Here is an 18,946-nt window from a genome sequence, read left to right as displayed (position 1 = left end):
CTTCAGTGGTAGGCTTGATTACCAACAACAACGAGACGGCCTACAGGGAGGAGGTGAGGGCACTCGGAGTGTGGTGTCAGGAAAATAACCTCACACTCAACGTCAACAAAACAAAAGAGATGATCGTTAACTTCAGGAAACAGCAGAGGGAGCACCCCCCTATCCACATCGACAGGACAGTAGTGGAGAAGGTGGAAAGTTTTAAGTTCCTCGACGTACACATCACGGACAAACTGAAATGGTCCACCCACACAGACAGTGTGGTGACGAAGGCGCAACAGTGCCTCTTCAACCTCAGGAGGCTGAAGAAATGTGGCTTGTCGCCTAAAACACTCTCAAACTTCTACAGATGCACTATCGAGAGCATCCTGTCGGGCTGTATCACCGCCTGGTACGGCAACTGCTCGGCCCACAACCGTAAGCCTCTCCAGAGGGTAGTGAGGTCTGCACAACGCATCACCGGGGGCAAACTACCTGCCCTCCAGCACACCTACACCGCCCGGTGTCACAGGAAGGCTAAAAAGATCATCAAGGACAACAACCACCCGAGCCACTGCCTGTTCACCCCGCTATCATCCAGAGGTCAGGCGAGGTCAGTACAGGTGCATCAAAGCTGGGACCGAGAGACTGAAAAACAGCTTCTATCTCAAGGCCATCAGACTGTTAAACAGCCATCACTAACATTGAGTGGCTGCTGCCAAAATACTGACTCATCTCTAGCCACTTTAATAATAAAAAACTGGATGTAATAAATGTATTATTAGTCACTTAAACAATGCCACTTTATATGATGTTTACATACCATATATTACTCATCTCATATGTATATACTGTATTCTATACCATCTACTGCATCTTGCCTATGCCGTTCGACCATCGCTCATCTATATATTTATATGAACATATTCTTATTAATTCCTTTACACTTGTGGATATAAAGTAGTTGTTGTGAAATTGTTAGGTTACTTGTTAGTAACTGCACGGTCGGATCTAGAAGCACAAGCATTTCGCTACACTCACATTAACATCTGCTAATCATGTGTATGTGACCAATAAAAATTGATTTGATTTTGTAGTATATGGGGCTTTGGTGACAAAACGGATGGCATTGTGATAGACTCCATCCAGTTTGCTGAGTAGTGTTAGGGGCTGTTTTCTAAATGACATTGCCAAAGTCAAGGATCGGTAGGATAGTCAGTTTTACGAGGGTATCTTTGACGGCATGAGTGAAGGAGGCTTTGTTGCGAAATAGAAAGCCGATTTCTAGATGTCATTTTGAATTGGAGATGCTTAATGTGAGTTTGGAACGAGAGTTTACAGTCTAACCAGACACCTAGGTATTTGTATTTGTACACATCTTTTACCCCAGGCTTTTATCCTAGGCTTTTAATGTGTCTCTCTGAGCCAGAGGTTGGAAAGGCAGTGTGAGTTCAGGGAGAGGGCACTGGAAGATGTAGGTGGAGAGGAAACAGACCTGTTCTCATTCACTGTCAATGATTAGGCCTAAGTAACTCAGTCATCACCTCCTAAGGGTAACTTGGCAGCGTATTCACACTCAGGGAGTTGGTGTCCCATTGTCACTCAACAGTTCTGCATTCTGCTGCCCCTGAGTATGAAATTAACATGAAGTATGAAATATGGATGAATGTTCGCATTGTGCTGGTATTGGACTGACAATGCCTGTGTGCCTTATCTACAGTATAGTCCAGTAGCATCATCTCACACTCCCCTAACCTTGTATAACCCAACTGCTACCATTTTGATGCAGCCTTGTGGTTCAGCAGGTGTTGAATAGCTGAACACCTGTGTCACATTCCTGTAAAGCTCTCCGGTCAACATTACTGTTCAACCGCTAGTTGTGCACAGGGAACTCATTTGCAGTGTTGTATCCCCCCCCCCCATCATGGTTGCCAGTTCACTGAGCATGATGGCTCACATTTATTGGTTTTCCTCGTTGGGTCTCGGCAGTGCTACCATCAGAGACATTGTGTGCAAAAAAATTTTTTTTTGCAGGTGCTGTCTTACATGCACCGGTTTGGGAGTTGCAGAGGCTGGCTGTGATTTTCCGTTGTCGTGTCGTGTTTCCTTTAGGTTTGAGAAAGTGAAAGGTCATTCGAGATCAAGTGATTCGTTTGACGTAGTTTTAACTCAACATATTTAATGTTACCAGAGTCTGCTACCAGAGTCAGAAGGCCTCAGTGGAGCAGTGGTCAAATGTAGGCTTGAAGTTTTTCACCCACTTTGGGGAACCATTTGTCATCTGCCAAATAGAATCCACTAACTTGTCTCTCCGGGGAGAGAGAAATTTGTAGTATGGAGTCCGTACTCTGTCACAAAGCAGGCTGCACCCACAGGCAAACCAAGCGGCCGACTAACTAGCTTATCCATAAACTATGAGGTCTACTGGGGATTTGGGGAACAGCTATATGGGATGCAGCCTCTCTCATTTGTATTATTAATCTGGTTTTCATATTTATTGTGAAATCAATCAAGGGAGGCATCAGCCAGTGATTGGGCTTGTTGTGGCCCTGCCTCTGGTTTGTCAGATTGGTCTTGACAGCACCAGCCACCAGTTCCACTACTATATGAATTAGTTTTGTTCTGTGACCTCGTTTAGCTGGGATGATGATTGTCTGTAGCCAAGCCTTAGTTTTGTGTGGCGGTTTCTCCCATCAATTTAATGGTTGTGTGTTTTCTTCTCATTGTTGATCCTCGCTCCTCGGTGGTGTAATCACTCCGCCTGCTGCCATGTCGGCACTAAGCTATAATCATCAATATTGTTTTTCTGTTCCTTGTGCTGATGGTCGAGATAGCTGCCAAACCTCTGCTGGGTTGAAGCAGCAGCTATCTCAGTGTTTTACTAAAATGATGGGCTTTTGACTGGAGCTTAATGAAAAGTGGGAAGCATCTGTGGGCCTCCAGACTTCTTCAATCTCATGAGGAAAGTCAGAGCATGCTCATAATTGGCTCACATTCAGACAGATCTCCTATTATTTATGAAAAAGTTGCAGAGGATTGTTCTACAACATGATCCAGGTATAAGTGACTCATAAAATGAATATAATGTTATTATAGCTTGAATTAAAGCAAGGGGAACTACAAGAATGTTCTAAATGCACCCTGTCCTGCATCCGAGTTTCTGGATACTACACAATTACATACTGCACATTACCCTGCTTGTAAGGTGCATGAAAAAGGTTTTCTCCTCTCAGTACTAATTATGAATATAGAATATGTTCATTCTAACAGTTGGCTGTAGCAGCTTGTGTCTGAATATAATGCTAAATCCACAGCTCTGCTCCGTTCTCCCTAGCCTGAGCGCCCAAGTGTTTGGCAGATGCTGCCAATCTGTAACGTGCTCTTTTGACTTTGTGAATGAAAGCTCCCATTTTAGACTATTCATTTTTTTTTAAATGACCTTAGGTGTGATTGCTACATTTGCTTTCAGTCCAAACAGATTGAAGAAAGAGAGACGGTGAAAAAAAAAAGATTAAACATCCCCCCCAGTTTTCTAAGTTGTTTGTGTTTTGCTGACAATTTCACCAATGAATCAGAAGGAAACGCGTGCAAATACACACTCATGCGCGCGCGCACGCACACACCTAAACTTACACAAACGCACACACTTACACGTTCTGCAAATTAGATCAATATCCATAGTTTGATGACTGATTGGGTACAGGGTTCCCAATGATCACTGGAATCTTAACAATTTTGAGGCAGTTAAGATACAGCAGCAAAGACCTGATAATGGAACCAGAGGTGGATGCAGGCAGCAGGGAGTTTTTGGGGAGAGAGCAGAGAGAGAGAGCGACGTAGTTCTGTTGTAGTGTATCTCTCCAGGGACAGCTTGGCTTCTGGGGCTTCAGCTGGTTCTTGCTGAATAAGATTAGCCTTATTGTAGCTTGTAGCTCTCCCTCAAAGACTTGTTCTACACAGTGAAACCCACTTTAGATGGGAAAATGTTCAACGCTCTTTCTCCCACTTTTATTGCAGTGTTCTGTAGAGTTTTTTTTTGTGGTTGTGCGTCACTACTGGCTTGATGAGCAGATAGAATACATGATCAACTACTGCTGTGTGTGTGTGAGCTTCACTTTAAAGCTAGGGCTAACCTAAGGCTGTTAAAAACAATCCACACACACAAACAAACACATACTGAACAAACACACTCACACACTCTTTCTCATACACACACACACACACACACACACACACACACCTTTTTCATGATGCACCACTGGTGTCTGCAGTTTAGGGCCTTGTTTACAGGCTACTCATGATGCGTCATCCTTAGTTAGCTTTGGCTGTCGCAGTCCCTCCCCTCCTGTCTCCACCAGCTGCTGGGGCTGCAGGCCTGGCTTTGGTGCCTTCTTGCTGGGTTGCCGATGTCCACTCTCTGGCAGTGGTGTCCCACCCCAAGGGCCAACCACATTGCATGGCTGCCTCTGTCCCTGCCTGTCCCCCCTCTAGCTCCAGCCTCCATCAAAGGACCCAAGTGACACAGTGGTGGGGAGAGTAGTGGGAACCTGATACATCAATATTTCACAGATATTTCCCCCACTACTGCTTTGCCAAATTCAAGGGAAATGTCCTTTCAAGCTGCTTCTCCGAATAGACATTTTCAGTAGATACAATAGTGCCTGACTTGCTTTGTTTTACCCTCTTCCAGACTCTATCCTTCTCCCTCCTCTCCTCCACTCTACACTTCTACTGCATCCTTTCATACTGTAAAGTATCTGATCCACAGGAGTGAGTACTATGCCCACTCCTTCTCTCCCTTCCCCCTCCCTTCCTCTCTCTCTCCCCTCCAGTGACGGAGGTCAATTCATTACCTTCCTTAAGCCATTCGTTCTCCCGCCTGACTTTAAAGCAAGGTTAGTCTCGTGGCAGAAACCATTGTTCTTGATTTGTGCCTGCATTTGTGTGGCTCTGCTCTGCCGGTACGTGAGAGAGCCTTTGAAGGGCCAAAACGAGGGGGAACACCTACGCGTCCCTGAACACAAGTGGTTCAGTTAATTCTCTCTCCTTTCTTTAGCTTTCCTTTCCTTTTCCTATTCTTTTCTCTTTCCTTTTTTTTTGTGTCCCAGTTCCTTAGGTGAGGTAGTAGCACCACCACTCTTAGACACTGTGTGATGACATAAGATGTTTGACGCATTCAGATCCCGTATCTCTTTTTTTTCTCACCTCAGGCCCCTGTTAATGAGGTATGGTAAGTCAGTACTGACTTACATGGACAATTGGGAACTTGGAAATTTCTTCTGACTTCAGTGTATTCAACATAACTGGGAACTCTGAAAAAAATCATCTCAGACTGGGGAAAAATAGTTTTGAACCGTCATCCAAATCGGAATTCCAAGTCAGAAACTCTGGTAACTTTCTAGAAATGACTTGAACATCACAAACGTCATGATTTGATCTCATTTTTTTCCTGAGTACCCAGTTGTCCTGAAAGCGCCAGAAGTCCATCAGGACTTGTCAGACAGTGACGTTAAACGCCCACACCAGTAGAAATCCCCTTTTTTGAGCGGAGAGACGATGGCCAAAGCCTACCCATGATGTTCCACAATGATGTAACTCAATAAATCATCGTTTTCAGTAAAAGTATGAAATATTTTGGCTTGAAGTACCAAATCAGAATGTGTGACTTTGGATGTTTCTGTTTCTGTGAGTCTTGCATGTCTTTTCCTACGAGATGACGTGCAAATTCTTTTCAGCCTATCTTTTATTTCAGGGCTGGGTCTTATTTAAATGTTAACACCCACTATCATGGCAATGGTTATTAATCAGAAACACTTGCTGCAAAGTTCTTCCAGGTAGTTGAGGCCTAGGCTGTCAGCTACAAGGGCAGCCTTGTCAGACCTATTGCCCACCAATCATGACATCATGCATAAAATATGAAGTAGGATTATGAGTGTCTAGTCTATCCTCATGTAAGGAGATATAAATATAGATATATTAAATCAACAACAAAAAAATAAAATCAAAAAAATCAACAAAAAAAATAAATGTGGGAGAAAATAGCCTACATATTGTCTCTTAACGGCTAGCCTGAAGTCCAGACTCTTCCTTTCATATACCTACTAGCAAGCTAGTGATGACTATTCGCTAACATACAACATGTTCTCCGATCTGGTGCTCATGCTAGTCCCTTTCCTCCTCGGTCTCTGTATTGTTGTCTCTACCTTCCTGCCCCTTGTTCTGTTGTCTGTGCCCAATGTTTGTGCCATGTTGTTGCTGCCTTGCTATGTTGTCTTAGGTCTCTCTTTATGTAGTGTTGGATTGTCTCTCTTGTCGTGATGTATATTTATATTTGTAAATTATTTTTAATCCCAGCTCTCGTCCCGTCAGGAGTCCTTTTGCCATTTGGTAGGCCGTCATTGTAAATAAGAATTTGTTCTAAACTGACTTGCCGAGTTAAATAAAGGTTCAATTAAAAAATATAGTGAGCTGGCATGGTAAGATTTAGGGACTGTATTCTGAGGAGGAGACATGAAGCATGTGTTCTCCCCACTTTGACTGGGCCATGTCGAACTGGCTGTCCATTGGTCCCTCCACCACTGTATGTTGCTGTGATTAAACCCCTCCATCAGTGTCCCGTAGTAAACAGTGCACAGAGCGGACAGAGCATTCCAATGAGAACCTGGCCGACAGAGAGTGGGGGAGAGGAGTGATCGGCCCTACGTAGTGTGAAATGGCTTTCCCTTACCGTTCAGCCTGCAACCAACCCTCACTGCCTCACTTGCATCTATTTTTGACTGTCAACTTTTAAACCCAATCCCAAACAAACAAATAGCATGCTGACATCACTTAGCCTTAGCGCAAAGCGTCATAAGTACAAAGCGTCTTAAAAGTACAATGCAGAAACAGACATAAATGGATTTCGATGAAATATAAAAAGCACCACCCTTGTAAGTTCTAAATCATTTTCACTTCACTAATTGATGAGGTCTAAAACGGTACAGTATTGTATCTGGCATATTCTAATTTTTAATTCTTAGGACAACCCCGAGCACTTTGTTCTTAAGATAACTCTCCATCTCAATTCAAAGGGCTTCATTGGCATGGGGAACATGTTTTCATTGCCAAAGCATTGGAATAGACAATAAACAAAAGTGAAATAAACAATTTGAAATACTCTAACAGTAAAGTTTTTAAATAAAATTTAGACATTTCAAATACTATATTATTGACTATGTTTAGTGATGAAACAATGTGCAAATAGTTGAAATATGAAATGGAAAATAAACAGATACATATAGGTTTTTATTCAGAATGATGTTTGTTCTTCACTGGTTGCCCTTTTCTTGTGACAACAGGTCAACACATCTTGTTGCTGTGGTGGCACAATGTGGTATTTCACCTAATAGATATGGGAGTTTGTTTTCAAATTCTTTGTGGATCTCAATAGAAAGGCTATGCTCACTGAGTCTGTACATAATCAAAGCTTTCCTTAATTTTGGATCAGTCACAGTGTTCAGGTATTCTGCTACGGTGTACTCTGTTTAGGGCCAACTAGCATTACAGTTGGTGCACTTCCTTTTATTATTCTTTCCAATGTGTCAAGTTAAATATCTTTTTGTTTTCTCATGATTTGGTTGGGTCAGATTTGTATGCTGTCCTGGAGCTTTGTGGGGTTTGTTTGTCAACAGAGTCCCTGTAACAGCTGGCTGAGATTCATCTCTCCTGCAGGTGTGGGCTTTGTTATGGAAGGTTTGATAATCACTTATTTTTAGGTGGCTGTAGATGTTAATTGTTATTTTCTAGATTTTGATAATTAGCGGGAATCATCCTAATTCTGCTCTGCATGCATTATTTTGTGTTTTACGTTGTACACAGATTGTTTTGGCCTTTCTAGGGAGTTTTTCCTAGCCACCGTGCTTCTACACCTGCATTGCTTGCTGTTTGGGGTTTTAGGCTCGGTTTCTGTACAGCACTTTGAGATATCAGCTGATGTACGAAGGGCTATATAAATTAGTTTGATTTGATTTTTGCCGAATTCTGCATGCAGTCTCAATTTGGTGTTTGCCCCATTTTGTGAAGTCTTGGTATTGAGCCGACCCCAGACCTCACAACCATAGAGGACTATAACTGATTTGAAGTATTTTCAGCCAGATCCGAATTTGGATGCCAAATTGTATTTTCTTTTTGATGGCTTATAAGGCCCTTCTTGCCTTGTTTCTCAGATCGTTCATAGCTTTGTGGAAGTTAACTCTGGTGCTGATTTAGGGATGCACCATATATCGGTGAACATGTCGGAATCGGCCGATATTAGCTAAAAATGCCAATATCGGTATTGGCCCGATGTTTAGTTTAACGCCGATGTTGAAGCCTGATGTCAAAGCTGCTGTGCATACCTATATAAAGTAAGTACATTACGTACTGACACCATGAAAAATGTTGCGCTACACGTGCAACACAGCATTCCTAACCTAGCCCACAATGTCTGCTGTGTGGATCTAGCAGTCATTTGAAAGAGTAAGAACATTTCAGCGAGACATCCATTAAAGCCAACATAATGGAATTCATTCCCCTTGACAATCAACCGTTCTCTGTCGTGGGTGATGTTGGCTTTGGCCGACTGATCGAGCACCGGTACACACTACCAAGTGTGCTATTTTTCGAATGTTGCTCAACCAGAGTTACATAGTAATAGCGTCACTGCTATTAGCTTCACAACATACATACTATGGAGCGCCGTTTGGGTCTTTGCGTGTTAATAAAGATACAGTAGCACTGTCAAAGCTGTACAAAAAAAGTCTGCAAACACCGGCCACGAACGATGTGTTTACAATACCGCGTTGGTAATAAAGCATAATTTGTACGACAGCAACTTCTGGGGTAGCTAGCTTTAGCTTCGTACCTAGCTAGCACCAATACAACCAGCCTGAAAACAATGGCCAGTAGACACTGCAGTCATTTTCATTATTCTTATTCTCTCTTTATTCTCCTCTCTTTCTCTCTCTCTCCGTTCCTCCATCCTGTAGTGTGGCTCTCCGTCAGACAGTGTGGGCCCAGGAGAGGGGGAGACTGATGGCGGCAGCGTGGGTAACTGTCCCTCTGACAAATTGATGGAGGGCAAGCTAATAAAAGGTAAGGTGTGATGAAGACGTGGACACAGATGCACAAGTGCGCATACACGCACCTGCAACACACACACATACAGTGGGGAGAACAAGTATTTGATACACTGCTGATTTTGCAGGTTTTCCTACTTACAAAGTATGTAGAGGTCTGTAATTTTTATCATAGGTACACTTCAACTGTGAGAGACAGAAAATCACATTGTATGATTTTTAAGTAATTAATTTGCATTTTTTTTGCATGACATAAGTATTTAATCACATACCAACCAGTAAGAATTCCGGCTCTCACAGACATTTTTCTTTAAGAAGCCCTCCTGTTCTCCACTCATTACCTGTATTAACTGCACCTGTTTGAACTCGTTACCTGTATAAAAGACACCTGCCCACACACTCAATCAAACAGATTCCAACCTCTCCACAATGGCCAAGATCAGAGAGCTGTGTAAGGACAACAGGGATAAAATTGTAGACCTGCACAATGCTGGGATGGGCTACAGGACAATAGGCAAGCAGCTTGGTGAGAAGGCAACAACTGTTGGCGCAATTATTAGAAAATGAAAGAAGTTCAAGATGATGGTCAATCACCCTGGGGCTCCATGCAAGATCTCACCTCGTGGGGCATCAGTGATCATGAGGAAGGTGAGTGATCAGCCCAGAGCTACACGGCAGGACCTGGTCAATGACCTGAAGAGAGCTGGGACCACAATCTCAAAGAAAACCATTAGTAACACACTACGCCGTCATGGATTAAAATCCTGCAGCGCAGGCAAGGTCCCATTGCTCAAGCCAGCGCATGTCCAGGCCCGTCTGAAGTTTGCCAATGACCATCTGGATGATCCAGAAGAGGAATGGGAGAAGGTCATGTGGTCTGATGAGACAAAAATAGAGCTTTTTGGTCTAAACTCCACTCGCCGTGTTTGGAGGAAGAAGAAGGATGAGTACAACCCCAAGAACGCCATCCCAACCGTGAAGCATGGTGGTGGAAACATCATTGTTTGGGGATGCAAAGGGGACAGGACGACTGCACCGTATTGAGGGGAGTTTGGATGGGGCCATGTATCGCGAGATCTTGGCCAACAACCTCCTTCCCTCAGTAAGAGCATTGAAGATGGGTCGTGGCTGGGTCTTCCAGCATGACAACAACCCGAAACTCACAGCCAGGGCAACTAAGGAGTGGCTCTGTAAGAAGCATCTCAAGGTCCTGGAGTGGCCTAGCCAGTCTCCAGACCTGAACCCAATAGAAAATATTTGGAGGGAGCTGAAAGTCGATATTGCCCAGCGACAGCCCCGAAACCTGAAGGATCTGGAGAAGGTCTGTATGGAGGAGTGGGCCAAAATCCCTGCTACAGTGTGTGCAAACCTGATCAAGAACTACAGGAAACGTATGATCTCTGTAATTGCAAACAAAGGTTTCTGTACCAAATATTAATTTCTGCTTTTCTGATGTATCAAATACTTATGTCATGCAATAAAATGCAAATTAATTACTTAAAAATCATACAATGTGATTTTCTGTATTTTTGTTTTAGATTCCGTCTCTCACAGTTGAAGTGAACCTATGCTAAAAATTACAGACCTCTACATGCTTTGTAAGTAGGAAATCCTGCAAAATCGGCAGTGTATCTGCAATGCTTATACACACACACAGGCAACATACACATGGAGGTACAGTTTGTGTCTGCTCATGGGGGTGGCAAGCGTGCATGTGAGGTTGGCTGGTTGGTTGGTTGTGTGTGTGTGTGTGTGGCTTAATTTGGAGCTATCAGCTAGTAAATGGCAGTTATGATTAAGTGGCTACAGGCTGTTCATAAAGTATTCTGGCTGTCTGAGGCTCATGTCTGGCCCATGGTAAGGACATTAAACCCCCAGCTGGAGATACTCACTCTGTCTGCCTGGGGAAGGTTAATGGTATATGGTAAAAGGAGTGACTGTTACCGCAAACACATTTTCATCTCAAACGACAGCTCGCTTTAATCAAACGCCTCCTCCTCTCTCTTTCACCTCTGCCTTCCTTCCCAGCATCCTTTGCGCCGATCTGCTTTGCCATCAAAGCCAAAGAAAACGACATGCTACCGCTGGAGAAGAACCGTGTGCGACTGGACGACGACTCAGACGATGACCTGGACAAGTTGCTGGGGGAGGAGGGACATGAGGCCCTCCGAGACGGGGCAGAGATGGTGGTCAGAGAGGTTCCTGCATCCCCCGCCCCCGAGGAGAAGAGACCCACTCTCACCCAGGAGGAGCTGGAGGCTAAGCAAGGTAGCTAACTATTTAATGTCTCAATGTGGCTGAACTTTACATATTAAGGAACGTCTGATTTTATTTTACCTAAAAGCTTTTTTGGAATATCAAATAAAATGTATTTATATAGCCCTTCTTACATCAGCTGATATCTCAAAGTGCTGTACAGAAACCCAGCCTAAAACCCCAAACAGCTAGCAATGCAGGTGTAGAAGCACGGTGGCTAGGAAAATTTCCCTAGAAAGGCCAAAACCTAGGAAGAAACCTAGAGAGGAACCAGGCTATGAGGGGTGGCCAGTCCTCTTCTGGCTGTGCCGGGTGGAGATTATAACAGAACATGGCCAAGATGTTCAAAAGTTCATAAATGCCCAGCATGGTCAAATAATAATAATCACAGTAGTTGTCGAGGTTGCAGCAAGTCAGCACCTCAGGAGTAAATGTCAGTTGGCTTTTCATAGCCAATCATTAAGAGTATCTCTACCACTCCTGCTGTCTCTAGAGAGTTGAAAACAGCAGGTCTGGGGCAGGTAGCACGTCCGGTGAACAGGTCAGGGTTCCATAGTCGCAGGCAGAACAGTTGAAACTGGAGCAGCAGCACGGCCAGGCGGACTGGGGACAGCAAGGAGTCATCATTCCAGGTAGTCCTGAGGCATGGTCCTAGGGCTCAGGTCCTCTGATAGAGAGAATTAGAGAGAGCATATTTAAATTCACACAGGACACCGGATAAGACAGGAGACGTACTCCAGATATAATAAACTGACTCTAGCCCCCCGACACAAACTTCTGCAGCATAAATACTGAAGGCTGAGACAGGAGGGGTCAGGAGACACTGTGGCCCCATCCGATGGTACCCCCAGACAGGGCCAAACAAGAAGGATATAACCCCACCCACTTTGCCAAAGCACAGCCCCCACACCACTAGAGGGATATCTTCAACCACCAACTTACCATCCTGAGACAAGGCCGACTATACCCCACAAAGTTCTCCGCCACGGCACAACCCAGGGGGGAGCGCCAACTCAGATAGGAAGATCACATCAGTGACTCAACCCACTCAAGTGACGCACCCCTCACAGGGACGGCATGGAAGAGCACCAGTGACTCAGCCCCTGTAATAGGGTTAGAGGCAGAGAATCCCAGTGGAGAGAGTGGAACCAGCCAGGCAGAGACGGCAAGGGTGGTTCGTTGCTCCAGAGCCTTTCCGTTCACCTTCAGACTCCTGGGCCAGACTACACTCAATCATATGACCCACTGAAGAGATGAGTCTTCAGTAAAGACTTAAAGGTTGAGGCCGAGTCTGCGTCTCTCACATGGGTAGGCAGACCATTCCATAAAAATTGAGCTCTATAGGAGAAAGCCCTGCCTCCAGCTGTTTGCTTAGAAATTCTGGGGACAATTAGGAGGTCTGCGTCTTGTGACCGTAGCGTACGTGTAGGTATGTACGGCAGGACCAAATCGGAAAGATAGGTAGGGTCAAGCCCATGTAATGCTTTGTAGGTTGGCAGTAAAACCTTCAGCCCCTGCTTTAACAGGAAGCCAGTGTAGGGAGGCTAGCACTAGAGTAATATGATCAAATTTTTTGGTTCTAGTCAGGATTCTAGCAGCTGTATTTAGCACTAACTGAAGTGTATTTAGTGCTTTATCCGGGTAGCCAGAAAGTAGAGCATTGCAGTAGTTTAACCTATAAGTAACAAAAGCATGGATACATTTTTCTGCATCATTTTTGGACAGAAAGTTTCAGATTTTTGCAATGTTACATAGATGGGAAAAAAGCCGTCCTTGAAACATTCTTGATATGTTCGTCAAAAGAGAGATCAGGGTCCAGAGTTACACCGAGGTGCTTTACAGTTTTTTTTTGAGACGACTGTACAACCATCAAGATTAATTGTCAGATTCAACAGAAGACCTCTTTGTTTCTTGGGACCTAGAACAAGCATCTCTGTTTTGTCCGAATTTAAAAGTAGAAAGTTTGCAGCCATCCACTTCCTTATGTCTGAAACACAGGCTTCTAGCGAGGGCAATTTTGGGGCTTCACCATGTTTCATTGAAATGTACAGCTGTGTGTCATCCGCATAGCAGTGAAAGTTATCATTATGTTTTCGAATGACATCCCCAAGGTAAAATATATAGTGAAAACAATAGTGGTCCTAAAACAGAACCTTGAGCAACACCGAAATGTACAGTTGATTTGTCAGAGGACAAACCATTCACAGAGACAAACTGATATCTTTCCGAAAGATAAGATCTGAACCCGGCCAGAACTTGTCCGTGTAGACCAATTTGGGTTTCCGATCTCTCCAAAAGAATGTGGTGATTAATGGTATCAAAAGCAGCACTAAGGTCTAGGAGCACGAGGACAGATGCAGAGCCTCGGTCTGACGCCATTAAAAAATAATTTACCACCTTCACAAGTGCAATCTCACTGCTATGATGGGGTCTAAAACCAGACTGAAGAATTTCGAATACATTGTTTGTCTTCAGGAAGACAGTGAGTTGCAGCGCAACAGATTTTTCAAAAATTTTTGAGAGGAATGGAGGATTCGATATAGGCTGAGTTTTTTAAATATTTTCTGGGTCAAGGTTTGGCTTTTACAAGAGAGGCCTTATTACTGCCACTTTTAGTGAGTTTGGTACACATCCTGTGGATAGAGAACCTTTTGTTATGTTCAACATAGGAGGGCCAAGCACAGGAAGCAGCTCTTTCAGTAGTTTAGTTGGAATAGGGTCCCGTATGCAGCTTGACGGTTTAGAGTCCATGATTATATACATCATTCTGTCAAGAGATATAGTACTAAAACACTTGAGTGTCTCTCTTGATCCTAGGTCCTGGCAGAGTTATGCAGACTCAGAACAACTGAGCTTTGGAGGAATATGCAGATTTAAAGAGGAGTCTGTAATTTGCTTTCTAATGACCATGATCTTCTCCTCAAAGAAGTTAATGAATTTATTACTGCCAAAATGAAAGCCATCCTCTTGGGGAATGCTGCTTTTTAGTTAGCTTTGCTACAGTATCAAAAATACATTTTGGATTGTTCTTATTTTCCTCAATTAAGTTTGAAAAATAGGATGATCGAGCAGCAGTGAGGGCTCTTCGATACTGCACGGTACTGTCTTTCCAAGCTAGTCGGAAGACTTCCAGTTTGGTGTGGCTCCATTTCCGTTCCAATTTTCTGGAAGCTTGCTTCAGAGCTCGGGTATTTTCTGTATACCAGGGAGCTAGTTTCTTATGACAATTTTTTTTTTGTTTTTAGTGGTGCAACTGCATCTAGGGTATTGCGCAAGGTTAAATTGAGTTCCTCAGTTAGGTGGTTAACTGATTTTTGTCCTCTGACGTCCTTGGGTAGGCAGAGGGAGTCTGGAAGGGCATCAAGGAATCTTTGTGTTGTCTGAGAATTTATAGCACGACTTTTGATGCTCCTTGGTTGGGGTTTGTTGCGAATGCAAACGTAATAAAATGGTGGTCTGATAGTCCAGGATTATGAGGAAAAACATTAAGATCCACAACATTTATACTATGGAACAAAACTAGGTCCAGAGTATGACTGTGACAGTGAGTAGGTCGAGAGACATGTTGGACAAAACCCACTGAGTCGATGATGGCTCCGAAAGCCTTTTGGAGTGGGTCTGTGGACTTTTCCATGTGAATATTAAAATCACCAAAAAATTAGAATATTATCTGCTATGACTACAAGTTCCGATAGGAATTCAGGGAACTCGGTGAGGAACGCTGTATATGGCCCTGGAGGCCTGTAAACAGTAGCTATAAAAAGTGATTGAGTAGGCTGCATAGATTTCCTGACTCGAAGCTCAAAAGACTAAAACATCTTCTTCTTTTTTTTGTAAATTTAAATTTGCTATCGTAAATGTTAACAACACCTCCGCTTTTGCGGGATGCACGGGGGATATGGTCACTAGTGTAACCAGGAGGTGAGGCCTCATTTAACACAGTAAATTCATCAGGCTTAAGCCATGTTTCAGTCAGGCCAATCACATCAAGATTATGATCAGTGATTAGTTCATTGACTATAACTGCCTTTGAAGTGAGGGATCTAACATTAAGTAGCCCTATTTTGAGATGTGAGGTATCACGATCTCTTTCAATAATGGCAGGAATGGAGGAGGTCTTAATCCTAGTGAGATTGCTAAGGCGAACACCTCCATGTTTAGTTTTGCCCAACCTAGGTCGAGGCACTGACACAATGGGGATAGCTGAGCTGACTACACTGACTGTGCTAGTGGCAGACTAAGCTGGCAGGCTGGCTAACAGCCTGCTGCCTGGCCTGCACCCTATTTCATTGTGGAGCTAGAGGAGTTAGAGCCCTGTCTATGTTGGTAGATAAGATGAGAGCACCCCTCCAGCTAGGATGGAGTCCGTCACTCCTCAGCAGGCCAGGCTTACCCCTCAATTGTCCTGTGTGGCTCAGTTCGTAGAGCATGCTACTTGCAATGTCTGAGTTGTGGGTTTAGTCAACCCTGGAGCTGTTCAATACCCAAAAATGATGTATAAAACCACCCCTGGATGTCACTTTCAATAAAAACATTTAAATGGCATACACTGACACGGAACCCAAACTGGCTGCGAGCGTGCACCATCGTGCATAAATTAATTTTGTCACGCCCACACCAAATGCAATCACGACACGCAGGTTAAAATATCAAAACAAACTCTGAACCAATTACATTAATTTGGGGACAGGTCGAAAAGCATTAAACATGTATGGCAATTTAGCTAGCTAGTTTGCACTTGATAGCTAATTTGTCCTATTTGGCTAGCTTGCTGTTGCTAGCTAATTTGTCCTGGGATATAATCATTGAGTTGTTATTTTACCTGAAATGCACAAGGTCCTCTACTCCGTCAATTAATCCACACATAAAACAGTCAACCGAATCGTTTCTAGTCATCTCTCCTCCTTCCAGGCTTTTTCTTCTCTTGTCTTTATATTGCGATTGGCAACTTTCATAAATTCGGTGCATTACTGCCACTGACCTCGTTCGTCTTTCAGTCACCCACGTGGGTATAACCAATGAGGAGATTGCACGTGGGTACCTGCTTCTATAAACCGATGGGAGAGGCAGGACTTGCAGCGCGATCTGCGTCACAAATAGAACTGACTTCTATTTTAGCCCTTGGCAACGCAGAATCTCGTTGGCGCGTGCAAGCAGTGTGGGGTGCAATAATTGAATAATATAGATTTATAAATGTGTTTTTCAACGCGTGCAGGTGACGCGAGTGTTGTTGTCAGGGTATGAGTGTACAAAACATTAGGAACACCTTCCTAATATTGAGTTGCACCCTCTTTTTCCCTCAGAACAGCCTTAATTTGTCAGGGCATGAGCTCTACAAGGTGTTGAATACGTTGCTGGCTCATGCTGACTCCAATGCTTCCGACAGTTGTCAAGTTGGCTGGATGTTCTTTCGGTGGTGGACCATTCTAGATACTGTCGGTACACTGTTGAGCATGAAAAACCCAGCAACATTGCAGTTCTTGACACACTCAAACCGTTACACCTGGCACCTCTTGCCTGTTCCATGGTACTTAAATATATTGTCTTGCCGATTCACCCTCTGAATGGCAAAAATACACAATCCATGTCTCAAACTTAAAAATCCTTCTTTAACCTGTCCCCTTCATCTACACTGATTGAAGTGGATTTAACAGGTGAAATCAATAAGGGATGATAGCTTTCACCTGGTGAGTGGCATGGAAAGAGCAGGTGTTCTGAATGTTTTGTATACTCAGTGTATATTGTTTTATATAATAAAAGTTGGTAAACTGAAGTGTCATACTGTAGTTTGTGGACCTGAATGATAAATATAGAGGGAACAAAGACTGACGTGTGAATGGCCAGTACTAGTCAGCCTGTCTGTGTGCTGGCTTGCTGTCTCAGTAGGGAAGAAGTCCAGAAACTCTTTGAGGACAGTGGAAGTTGATAAAAATGCTTGTTAAAACCAACACGTTCCGAAGGCTACTGCATTTTTAACAACTTCCACTGTCCTCCAAGAGCTGCTGAATTTTCTCTTCACTTCAGTTTGCTTCTCTATTCATGCACCTGATATGTTAAATGACGTAGAGAGGGCCCCGTCCTCTGATGAGCAGGTCAGCAAGCACAATCACCTCACCCACCTCAGGCTCTGAATGTCATTACTGGTTTCTCTCTTTTGCTCTCTGCCTCTCTTTCTCTCTATCTTTCTCTCTCTGGTAATATGGCTCTGCTCGCTGGGAGGGCAGCGGGCGGACTAGGAAAGACATCGCTCAATCAAATACACATGCACACTTTGCCTTTTTGCTGGAGGTCAGACAAGCCGTGGGAGGGAGGGGGAGAGAGAGCGAGCTTCCAGGAAGGGTGTAGGAACAAAATGGATACAGTAAACCACAGTCGTATTTCTCACCATGGCTTAGCCCATAATGGAAAGTATATAGACCCCTTGACTTTTTCTACATTTTGTTACCTGACAGCCTTTCTCTAAAATTGATTAAATATTTTTTTGTCTCATCAATCTACACACAATTAGAAGGGGGGGGGGGGGGGTTTAAAATATATTTTTTTAAGTATTCAGACGCTTTACTCAGTACTTTGTTGAAGCACCTTTGGCGGCGATTACAGCCTCGATTCTTATTGGGTATGACGCTACAAGCTTGGCACAGCTATATTTAGGGAGTTCCTCCCATTCTTCTCTGCAGATCCTCTCTTGCTCTGTCAGGTTGGATGGGGAGGGTCACTGCACAGCAATTTTCTGGTCTCTCCAGAGATTGGGTTCAAGTCCGGGCTCTGGCTAGGCCACTCAAGGATATTCAGAGACGTGTCCCAAAGCCACACCTGCATTGTCTTGGCTGTGTGCTTCCTGTTGGAAGGTGAACCTTCGCCCCAGTCTGAGGTCCACTCTGGAGCAGGTTTTCATTGAGGATCTCTCTGTACTTTTCTCCGTTCATCTTTCCCTTGATCCTGACTAGTCTCCCAGTCCTTGATGCTGAAAAACATCCCCACAGCATGATGCTGCCACCACCATGCTTCACCATAGGGATGGTGCCAGGTTTCCTCCAGACGTGACGCTGGCATTCAGGCCAAAGAGTTCAAACTTGGTTTTATCAGACCAGAGAATCTTGTTTTTTCATGGTCAGAGTCTTTAGGTACCTTTTGGCAAACTCCAAGCAGGCTGTCATGTGCCTTTTACTGAGGAGTGGCTTCTCGTCTGGCCACTCTACCATAAAGGCCTGATTGGTGGAGTGCTGCAGAAATGGTTGTCCTTCTGGAAGGTTCTTTCTCCCATCTCCACAGAGGAACTCTGGAGCTCTGTCAGAGTGACCATCGGATTCTTGGTCACCTCCCTGACCAAGTCCCTTCTCTCCGACTTCTCAGTTTGGCTGGGTGGCCAAAGAGTCTTGGTGGTTCCAAACTTCTTCCATTTAAGACTGATGGAGGCTGCTGTGTTCTTTGGGACCTTCAATGCTGCAGAAATGTTTTGGTACCCTTCCCCAGATCTGTGCCTCAACACAATCCTGTCTCGGCACTCTCTCTACGGACAATTCCTTCGACCTTGTGGCTTGGTTTGTGCTCTGACATGCACTGTCAACTGTGGGACCTTATCTAGACAGTTGTGTGCCTTTCCAAATCATGTCCAA

General features: G+C 44.0%; 1 protein-coding gene across 11 annotated transcripts in view; it reads left to right on the top strand.

Annotated features, from left to right (window-relative positions):
• The window catches only part of LOC110522882 (splicing factor, suppressor of white-apricot homolog), a 173,900-nt gene that overhangs the window by 48,830 nt on the left and 106,124 nt on the right, over positions 1–18,946 (top strand). For all 11 annotated transcript variants that reach the window (XM_090234359.1, XM_090234360.1, XM_090234362.1 and 8 more), the window contains exons 11-12: positions 8,985–9,090; positions 11,103–11,342. In XM_090234359.1, the coding sequence (XP_090090485.1) occupies positions 8,985–9,090; positions 11,103–11,342 (346 nt within the window). The remainder of the gene's footprint in view (positions 1–8,984; positions 9,091–11,102; positions 11,343–18,946) is intronic.

This window comes from Oncorhynchus mykiss, chromosome 5 (assembly GCF_057628025.1).
Source record: "Oncorhynchus mykiss isolate SJ-2025 chromosome 5, ASM5762802v1, whole genome shotgun sequence".
Classification (NCBI taxonomy): domain Eukaryota; kingdom Metazoa; phylum Chordata; class Actinopteri; order Salmoniformes; family Salmonidae; genus Oncorhynchus; species Oncorhynchus mykiss.
The sequence above is the reverse complement of the archived record's forward strand: the minus strand, read 5'-3'. Positions and strand labels throughout refer to the sequence as shown.